Raw genomic sequence first — 10,912 nt, forward strand, 5'->3', positions numbered from 1 at the left:
GACGGTTGTTGCTGCTCAGTGTTTCCAACCATTCTTACAGTTTCCAAGTTTGGAGATGTGTGACAACAGTTGGTCAGCAGCAACGCCAGCACGAAAACATTGGAGACATTGATTGAACTTCTGCTTGAGTTTCAGTGCGATTTTGTGGTGTCGTCTTTTATGAATATTGAAACTGAGGGTAGGTGCTCTATATAGCCACTATTAATTCTTTAGCGATGTAAGCGGAAGCTGAAAATAACTTAATCTAAGAAGGCACCACTGTACTGTTTTATTATGATGAATTTTCACATTGGAGGTTGTATTTATATTGAATGCCGTCAAATTTCCGGCAGTGAATGATGAAGTACGCTGGTGGAAATTATGTTAGCTAAACGACACATCACAGCACAACCAGATTAGTATAATTTACTCTTCACTGATGGATTTGTAAAAGCCGTCCACACAAAAGAGGTGTTTTGTTTTTCTTCTTCAAGATGTGTTGAATCGATTAAAATGGAATGTCACAGGTTTTATTAAAAATACCAGCACAAGCAAGAGACATGGATATTGGTCACATATATTTCTGGAAACGTAGTTCTTTTACTGAATCACCACGTTTTTTGTTAGTAAAAGTAAATGTTACTAGATACAACACATCACCTATGTCAGTAATGATTCACCTTTGGAAGCTTTGGCTATTGAAAATTTCGAAAAACCGTGCAGAAATGCAGTCTGACATGGAGTAAAAGAAAATAGATTGGAAAGAAGTGGATTTTTATTTTAAATACCTGTGGATCTTTCGCTGATTCAAAGTGTCCGCGTCAGTATGGAGTCAGATATATCTGACTGGGAGGAGGAGGAGGTTTTTGCACCTGTGGTTGTGACAGACTGCCGGCCCTTTGAAGTGATTTTGAGAGGAGGGTCACCGTGGGGATTTTACCTGGAAGGAGGAGAGGAGGATTCCCTACTACGTGTTGCTCAGGTGAGGGTATGCATGTATGTGTGTGTGTGTGTGTGTGTGTGTGTGTGTGTGTGTGTGTGTGTGTGTGCTGTTGGTTTAGTCTCATAATCTGGTGACTGTTTCAGAGTAAATCAAGTTTGGAAATCATTATTTATGAATAATTTTTGTGTGTGTCCGTCAGACAATTGCAGGTGGAGTAGTGACACACACGCACACACTCCCGCATGCGCATAGATAAACTCATAACATCCACCCATCCACCCCACACCACCCCCACACCACCCACACACACACACGCACGCACGCACACACACACACACACACACACACACACACACAACAACAACAACAACACACACACACACACACAACAACAACAACAACAACAACAACAAAAAAGTAAGAAACCAACCAAACAAAACAAAACAAAACAAAAAACACGCATGCAAGCGCGCGCACACGCACAGAGGCACACACACACAAACATGAGCGCGCACGCCTGCACTGGTAAACACAATTGTGTCACATTGTAATCGTTTCCCTGCGAAATGGGAAAATTATTATTTTCTCGTGACTCCAGCACGAAGGACGTTTGCACAGAAAAGCAAATCACATTGTTGTGTGCCTATGGCCTGTGTGTGTGTGTGTGTGTGTGTGTGTGTTTATGAGTGTGTGTGTGTGTGTGTGTGTGTGTGTGTGTGTGTTTGCTCTACAGAGGACCCGAAACATTTCGCAATAACGATTGTTATTGGTATTATTATTCATACAGCTTTCCACGCGACACCTAATCGATTGATCAGTGCTTCACCCATATGCACAAATTTGAGACATTTCTGTCTTTGTGTTTGCGTGTGGATTAATCAGTGTGTGTGTGTTCGTTTGTTTGTTTGTTTGTTTGTGTGTGTGTGTGTGTGTGTGTGTGTGTGTGTGTGTGTGAGAGAGAGAGAGGGAGAGAGAGACAGGGAGAGAGACAGGGAGAGAGGGAGGGAGATTCATTGTCTTATCCTCAGGGTCAGTTCTGTTCATTGGCTGAGCTTGAAACAGAACGGTTTTGCCTTTTTGGCGTTCTCTCACTCTCGCCGTTACCGTCAGTCTGTCTCTGTCTGTGTCGATCTGCCTCTGTTTCGCTCTCTGTGTGTCTCTGTGTGTCTGACTCTCTCTCCCTCCATCTCTATCTGTCTCTGTCGATCTGAAACTTTCTTTCTCAGTGTGTCTCTATCTGTTTCTTTGTCTGTCCGTCTGTCTGTCTGTCCATCAGTCTCTCTGTCTCTGTCTCTGTCTCTGTCTCTGCCTGTGTCTGTCTCTCTCTCTCTCCCTCTCTTTGCGGGTTCTTTTGTTTGTTTGTTTGTTTGGGTTTTCTTTTTTATGTCCAGGGCTGGGTGGAAAAAAGCATGTGTACTTGCTTATCTCATTACCCTGGTGAAATAAAATTTCGTTTCGTTTCTCTCTCAGCGCCTTGCTCCGCAGCTTCAGTGTCTTTACAAAGTCGTCCATAACCAGCTTAGAGAAGATCAGTTCTATCCGTCACCGTCGGACGTATGAAGCATCTCAATTTTCAGCTTGTGCCTACTTTTTGTCCAGGCTATATCATTTTACAAACATCTGCTGTTGCTGGTTGACCAGAGGATCTTATTGACAAACTGAGTCATTGCAAAGTCATCCGCACGGTATGTATTATAATCAAAGAACAGAAACCACAATGGCACTTTTTTTTGTGAAAGCTCGAAGACAGTTAAAAAAAAGAAAAGAAAAAAAAAGACTCTCTATTTCAAATCCTTCGTTGAATCCGCTTTGCAGTGACTTTGGGTGTTTATCCTCACAGTATGGTGTTGTTCGGTAAAACTTGTCTTCTGTTGTGTTCTTTTTGTCCACAGTTAAATTTGTTAAACCCATATACATCACTGTGATAAAAGAACGATGCGAGTCTGGCTGCATGTGGCTTTCCACCAATACACTACATCTCTTATCCAGTTCACAACGGGGCGCTTGTCCCTGAAAGTAAGGGGACGGACCAATGTTTCAAACACCGACAGATTTTGCTTTTTCTTTCGTTCTGTCCCCTCCACACTCAAAGTGTACTAAACTGCAGACTGTGGGCCATCAGTCCACCCCCTTCCCCAAACACTATGCACCTCCCCCCTACCTACCTCGGCCTGTTATCCACCCTCCCCCCCACCACGCTAATCCACCACCACCTGCCCCACGCACCTACCGAAGTCAAAGTCCTCCTCCACCTTTCCTCATGACCTGTTCTCTCCTGGATTAGCAGACAACGGCGGTGTCAGTGTTGTGCGTGGTCTGTTGGGTAATGTTCATACCCCTCCCCAACACGCAACTGTTGCTAGCTGTGCGTGCAATGTCACAGTGCAACGTTTCTTCTTCCCTCTCGTCCCTGTTGTATGTCCTGTCTAGGTCTACCCACACCTGTCTGTCTGCCCTCCCTCTTCCAGTGTTTGGGTATGAAGGGCGTGGGATATGATATATATATATATATATATATTTTTTTTTTTTTTTTTTTTTTTTTTTTTTTTTTCCCCGATCCACCGACATGAGATTGTTGTTTTTCCCATGACCTGTTCCTTCCGGAATTAACAGACAGTGACGGTGTCAGTGTCGACTGTTGGCCGACAGGACTGACGGGTCATGACCACACACACACGCAGCAGTTCGCTGTTAATTGTGCATGTAATGCTATGGTGCAAGGTTTCTTCTTTTTCTCCACCTCTCTCTCTGTCTCTCTGTCCCTCTCTATTTCTCTCCCCTCCCGCTCTAAGACTGTGTATATTCGGTACCTATCTACCTACCCGCTCCCATGCAGCTCAGTGTTCGGGGTTTTTTGTTTTGTTTTGTTTCTTTCTTTCTTTTGATGTATTCAGTTTGTGGCTGTGTACATGACTCTCTGTCTGTCTGCCTTCCTGCTCCTCCCCACCTTCCCTCTCTCTCTCCCTCTTTCTCACTCCGCGTGTGCGTAGTGTGTGTGTGTGTTTGTGTGTGTGTGTGCGTGTGCGTGTGTGCGTGTGTGCGTGTGTGTGTGTGTGTGTGTGTGTGTGTGTGTGTGTGTGTGTGTGTGCGTGTGCGTGTGTGTGTGCGCGTGTACTTGAGTCAGACCTTGAGGACATGCCTATACATTAATTTTGTGTACCGTCTAACTAAAAAACGAACATTTTTTTTTTTCAAATCAATGAAATCTAGCTTAATTTCTGCCTACCAGCCTGCATACCTGCCAACATGATTTTCTACCCGTCCAACCGTCCTTTTTCTTCCTAACCTGTTTATCTACCATCCTACCGTCTTACCAATTTATACCTGCATGCCAGCGTGACAACGTAACAGCGTGGCAATGGTCTGGAGGCCAAAAGCGCCCAACGTTTAGAATAATAACAATGTGTTTATATATATATATATATATATATATATATATATCGCTAGATATTATGTAGAAACAAATCGAAACACTTTCACGTCGAACTGTTATGTGCATGCAAAACATTGAAGAGAGAGAGAGAGATGATATTTTGACATGAAACTTTTTATTGAATAAACAAAATGTTCATTTCAAGGGGTTTGAACACGTCTACCAATCAATTCAATTTCGCACGAAATGGAAGGCTTCTTACTTCGGATTATTCCCGTACATATAGACAACAAACAAGGGGCTGACTTTATAACTCCATGAACCAGTTACCCTTTACATGTTTCTTTCATCATGACTTCCCGACTTCAAATTTTGATTTATCATCCTCGATTATCACCAATCAGTCTTCTGCTTTTCACTCAGACCTTTTCTGAAACAATGTACAAAAATCTTGACAATTGAAAAACAGATAACTCATCATCACACGACATCACATATGAAACATTTCCATTTGCTTTTAGAATAATATTTTTATCTGTCCTGAAAATATCGTATGTTTTACAACGAAACAACATGTGGAATTCGTCTTCGATCTGTTGTTTACAAAGAGGGCATAATAAATGTCTAGGTGTTACGTCCTTTCTGTATCGTAGTTTATGTATACTGATGGGTGAAATACCGAGTCTGAATTTTGTGTATGCATCTTTGTAACATTTAAGCATGTTATAGTCCAAGTATTTTTCAGTCTGGAGCGATTGCTTAAAAGTACTGTACAATTCAAAGCGGTCTTTGGATTCAAGACACAGAGAGAGAGAGAGAGAGAGAGAGAGAGAGAGAGCAAAGCTTAGAAACACATGTGGACGGAAGGCTAGATAAACTAGAAGAACAAAGCAAAACAAACCAAACCAAAAAACCAAAAAAGATACAAGAAAGGGAGGGCGATGGACACCCGTACAATATCTACTTCTTAGTATATTATGTAACAGGGACCCTGTGGCGTAGTCGGTTAGGCGTTAGACTCCTGGAGCCAGTTGCATTGCTCGGACGGAAGAGCCTAGTGTGGTCGTAGCCCGCTACTAACTGTATGTAGTATGAAACTGACCAATGGCGTAGTTCGGTCAACGTAGGCATTTAGTCACGTGTAACTGTCAAAAAAGTTAGAACCAAGCAATGCAACTGGCTCCTGATCCAGTGTACACCAGTGCTCAGTGTTCGAGGACCCTTTTCGACATGGTGTGGTGTCTTCGGGGCAGGCATATTCCTCTGACTCGACCCACGTGTGAATGAGTGTCCGACTTTGGTCGGGGAAGGTTTAACTCACTCAGTACGGCCAGTCCTCTCTTCTCCTCTACACAGACCCCTCGGATGTCCAGTGGGTGTCTGAATGACCCAACCTTTAGCTTCTGTCGTCAGAATTGTGGTATCTTTGTCAACATTCACCTCTTCAGTATAAGAGCCTTCCGCTTGCAATATTTTGATGGTGGTAATTGGGGTGAAACGCTGTTAACGTCGTCTCTTTCGCCGTTCGTATGGAGAGAGTTAAAGCAGCAGAAGGGGAGTGTAATATGGTCTCACCTTCCTATTCCGAGCCCTCGACACAGGGAATATGAATTCACTGCCATTACGGCCGTGAAGGACCTTTAACATTTATGTTAAGAAATGCATTTATGTCCTCTCTCTCTCTCTCTCTCTCTCTCTCTCTCTCTCTCTCTCAGGTAGAAGAAGACAGCCGAGCAGAGCAGGGGGGCCTGAGGAGAGGGGACCTGGTGCTCAGTGTGAACGGGGTCACCTGCGTTAGGAGGGAAGTGGCACAGGAACTTGTGGACACCGCTTTCCGGACCTTGACCCTCCTTCTGTTGAGGTGAGTGACCCAGAGAGAGAGAGAGAGAGAGAGAGAGATACATGGAGAGAGGGAAAGACATGTATATCACATAATATATATTTTACACACAGAGACACACACACAATGTATACACACACACACACACACAAAGATATATATATATATATATATATATATATATATATATATATGTAACACTCCTCTCTCCATGTATCTATCAATCTATGTATGTCTGTCGATCTGTGTCTGTATTTCTCTCTCTCTCTCTCTCTCTCTCTCTCTCTCTCTCTCTCTCTCTCTCTCTCTCTCGCTGTCCGTCTGTCTGTGGTGTGTGTGAGTGTGTGTGTGCGTGCGTGCGTGTGCGTGTAAGTGTGTGCGTGTGTTTGTGTGTGTGTGTGAATCACGATCAGGCTCTTGAACCACGAACGTTGATTGTCACTCTTCTAATCAATCCTTTCTCTGTACACCCCCACCCCTCTTTTCAGCCATGCACACACACACACACACACGCACACACGCACACGCACACGCAACGCGTGAAGTGTGAAAAGAAGCTGAAGAAAGAATCTACGCACGTTCGATGTCATCTTATGATCTTTCCCCCAAGTGTGAAACAACGCCCCAGGGCCCAGAGGAGGGTGATGGAGAAAGAGCAAGTTGAAAGCAAGCGTCAGCCACAAACCGGTTGACAGTCCGTTCCTTCTTGCAAGCTCTGATAAAATCACGTGAAGTGGGGGAGGTGGGGGGTGTATCTAGACTTGTGTCTCGATCTCTGCATATTTTGTTTTGTTTGTTTTGTTTCATTTTCAAACATCGCTCGCGCTGGTTCGTCAGTGTCAGGTAAAAAGACCTTTCGTTTACACCTCCATCTGACTCTTTTTTTTTCTTTTTTTTTTTTGTTTTTTTACATTATAATTTATTCATATATTATTCCTACTTTCCCCTTCAGGCTAGGCTGCATTCTCTCTCTCTCTCTCTCTCTCTCTCTCTCTCTCTCTGTCTCTCTCTCTCGTCTCTCTCTGTCTATATCGTCTCTCTGTCTCTCTCTCATCTCTCTCTCTCTCGTCTCTGTGTCTCTGTCTCTGTCTCTCTCTCTCTCTCGTCTCCTCTGTCTCTGTCTCTCTCTCTCTCTTGCCCCCTTGTCTGTAGGGCGTTGTAACGCTGAATGGACATTAAAATCTTTGTCTTTGTCTCTCTCTGTCTCTGTCTGTCTGTCTGTCTCTCTCTCTCTCTCTCGTCTCTGTCGCTGACTCTCTTTTTCTGTATGTGTCTATCTCCTCTCAGCTTCCTGTCTCTGTCTCCGTATCTCTGCTAATGTCTCTATGTGTCTCTGTGTCTGTGTCTGTCTGGCTGTGTCTGCCTGCCTGCCTTCCTACCTGTCTGTCTGACTGTCTGTATCTATCTGTCTCTGTCTCGGTCACTCTCTCCTTTATCTGCCTCATTTTTTTCCTGTGTGTCTCTTTCTGTCTCTTTCTCCCTGTGTCTGTCTGTCTGTCTGTCTCTCTGTTCTTATCTCTCTGTCTGCTATATCCCAAGTTTAAAAAATACATTTACTTTTACGTAATTGGTCATAGAATGCAAGCAGAGATGGTGTGAAATTACGCAATGGTCTAAAATCTTCAGCTTTGTTTGTTAAAGACTAGCCATTTAAGTACTCAGTTTGTCTTTCTTTGTCTCTGTCTATCTCTCTCCCAGTCTTCCGTGTGTGTGTGTGTGTGTGTGTGTGTGTGTGTGTGTTTCAAGGAGAGGGAGAAGGAATGAAATCCGACTGTGAACAGCGTTTGAATGGCGGATATATTCAGGGGAAGTAGAACTGCAATGGACTGCACTCCTGTGAATACAAATAAAGAGTTGTCTTTCTTGTTCCGCACAATCCTGAACACGTGCACATAACACGCACTCAGTTCTTTTCTACAATGCTAAATATTGTCATAAAAATTAAATGCTTTTTTTTGTTGTTTTGACTGTGAAAGATCCCAAGTCATTGTCATTCGTCAGTGTAATCGGGATGGAAAACTTTTGTGAATTTAATCTGTGTGTGTGTGTGTGTGTGTGTGTGTGTGTGTTTGAGTGTGTGTGTGTGTGTGTGTGTGTGTTTGAGTGTGTGTGTGTGTGTGTGTGTGTGTGTGTGTGTGTTTGAGCGTGCGCGATTATCGGTGTAATTTTTGTCCACGTGTTTTTTTCCCATTGTATCAATCATTGAATATATATATATATATATATATATATATATATATATATATATATATAAAATTTTTATGTAGAATGCTTTCAGTTCAGCAACGTTTAGAGACCTGTGCTGCATGCGTAACAGTCTTGATTTCAAGCAGGATTTATATCATCATCGTCACCTATTTCATCAACCACATGTCGTCTGTGTGACTCCCACCTCTCTTCCAGTTTCGCAGCACATTCCACAGCTTCCCTCAATGTTAGTAATAATAATAATAATGATAATAGTGATAGTTGTTCTTCCTCTTCTTGTTGTTGTTGCTGTTATCATTATTGTTGTTGTTGTTATTGTTGCTGCTGCTGCTGTTGTTTTTGTTGTTGTTGTCGTCATTATATATTATTATGATCATCATTATCATCATCATCATCATCACATAATAGTCATTATTATCATTTTATTGGTTTAAAAAAATTGTGTATTTATTTATTTATTCTATTTATTTTCGTCAAGGCCTGACCAAGCACGTTGGGTTATTATTGCTGCTGGTCAGGCATCTGCTTAGTAGATGTGATGTAGCTTTTATGGATTTGTCCGAACGCATCCACGCCTCTTTGAGAAACTGAAACTGAAACTTTCCACTACTTTGTTCTCTCTCACCCCAGCCTTCCTTCTGACAATCTTTGTCTTTCTCCTTCCTATACCCCCACCCCCACCTCCACCCACTTGTCTGTCTGTCTGTCTCTGTCTCAGTCTCTGTCTCTCTCTCCCCTCTCTCTCTCTTTCTCTTTTTCTCTGGCTGTCTGTTTCTGCTTTTCCCTGTCTGCCTACCTCTCTCTCTCTCTCTCTCTCTCTCTCTGTAGGAAGGTCGCGCGTGGATATGAATGTACTATAATTATGTAACCGCTTTCGCACTATTCATGCTGTGGATGCGTTCGCAGAGTAAACGCACGCGCGTGCGCATTAGCCTTTCCCTTTCAACACGAGCCCCGTGACCAATCAAAATTCCTGACAGTGTGTGGAAACCGACACGGACTTGTAGGTAGTGACAGCCATCAGTCTTACCTCGAGACGGGTGATTATCTGACCGGTAGGTGACGTGAAATTGACTCCGTTCCGGTGATGCAGTTTATTCCTAGTATCCCAGTTGTTATTTTTTACCCCGGAGTCAAACTAATCTAGCCATGATTTAACTACGGGGTCTGTGTAAACTAGCTTGAAATTATCCCTGAAGGTGAATTCGGACCAGTAAGAATTGATACAATAATAGTAGAACAAGTCCACGTTGGCTTCCACTAAGTTGCAACGGGGATGGAGGAGGGCAGTGTACAGCTAGCTCAGAACAACCCCTCACCCTCACGCCACTCCCCGCCATCCCTCCGAATCCCATCCCTTTTCCTTGAATAGCCTGGTTTAATCCACAGAGAGGGGTAATTTCCATCCAGGGGTTCGATGTAGACTACCAACATAACTATAACCCCGGGGTTCATTAGAGGCTAGTCCAGACTGATCCCGAGGTAAAATCCAGGAAAGGAGGGAGGGGGGTGGCAGGGAGGGGAGTGGCAGTCTGTGTGTACACAAGTCAGTACAGTGAGTACAGTGATCGTGTCAGTGTCACTGTCAGCGTGTGACGGGGTTTTCTCTTTTTTGTTTGTTTGGTCTCAGCTCTTTTATAGTTGGTTGCAAAGAAACAAAAAAAAAAACAAAAAAAAGGTGGGATGGACGTATTTGGTGTTCATACCTGATGACACTGAAATAGAACTGTGAATTGAAATTCTTTTAACATGGTCAGGAATGTCACGCATAATGTGAATTTTCCTCTTCCCAATGAAACAGTGAATTACACAACATAGTTTTTGTTGCTGCTTTAATCTACGTACACCTTTAAATCGTGTTATTGTTGGGTTTTTTTTTGTTTTTGTTTTTTTTAACAACAGGGATAAGATTTTTAGCCGTATTCAAAATCCCCTCGCCCTACAACTCCTTACAGAACTATTTCGGACACAGATTTTGCACATTGACGACACACACGGGTGCGTTTTCAGAAATACGCATGATTGCCCAAAGATGTCAGCACACAGGCATGCGTCCGCGCGTGCACACACTTGCACGCACAGACACACACACACACACACACACACACACACCAAACATTATCACAAGTTTTTTCTTCCTTCGTGTCCATGTCCATTAATGTCCAACAACAACAACAACACCGCCACCATCGCCGCCACCACCAACAGCAATAACGATCCGATATTCACATCCATTGCCACACGTCAAGGCCTCACGCACAATGTTCTTATCACAATGCAGGTGTAGCTATCGACCGCGTTGCACGTGCTTTCCCAGGGTTCCTGGTGGTGGGTGCCCTTCTGTCCAAGGACAGTCCACGGAAGGCTGCATGCTGTGCTTGCTGTTATCGTGTTTCCCTGTCTCGCTCTGTTGCTACGGAAACCTGGAGAGGAGGAGGGGGAGGAGGAGTGTTGATACTGTGGCTGTGAGTGATGGTGGAAGGCTGGTGCGATTTTAACGACGAGGTTGTTTTTGTAGTTGTTTTTGCGGATTGTTGGGGAAAAAAACAAACAACAACAACAAAAAAAA

At 43.5% G+C, this 10,912-nt stretch overlaps 1 protein-coding gene across 1 annotated transcript in view; it reads left to right on the forward strand.

Annotated features, from left to right (window-relative positions):
* Positions 1-786: 786 nt before the first annotated feature.
* Positions 787-10,912, forward strand: part of LOC143299037 (uncharacterized) — a 216,355-nt gene continuing 206,229 nt past the window's right edge. Inside the window, exons 1-2 of the mRNA XM_076612123.1 lie at positions 787-961; positions 6,011-6,156. Of these exons, the coding sequence (XP_076468238.1) occupies positions 806-961; positions 6,011-6,156 (302 nt within the window). The 5' untranslated portion in view covers positions 787-805. The remainder of the gene's footprint in view (positions 962-6,010; positions 6,157-10,912) is intronic.

The sequence above is a fragment of the Babylonia areolata genome, chromosome 24, assembly GCF_041734735.1.
Source record: "Babylonia areolata isolate BAREFJ2019XMU chromosome 24, ASM4173473v1, whole genome shotgun sequence".
In the NCBI taxonomy this organism is placed as follows: Eukaryota; Metazoa; Mollusca; class Gastropoda; order Neogastropoda; family Buccinidae; genus Babylonia; species Babylonia areolata.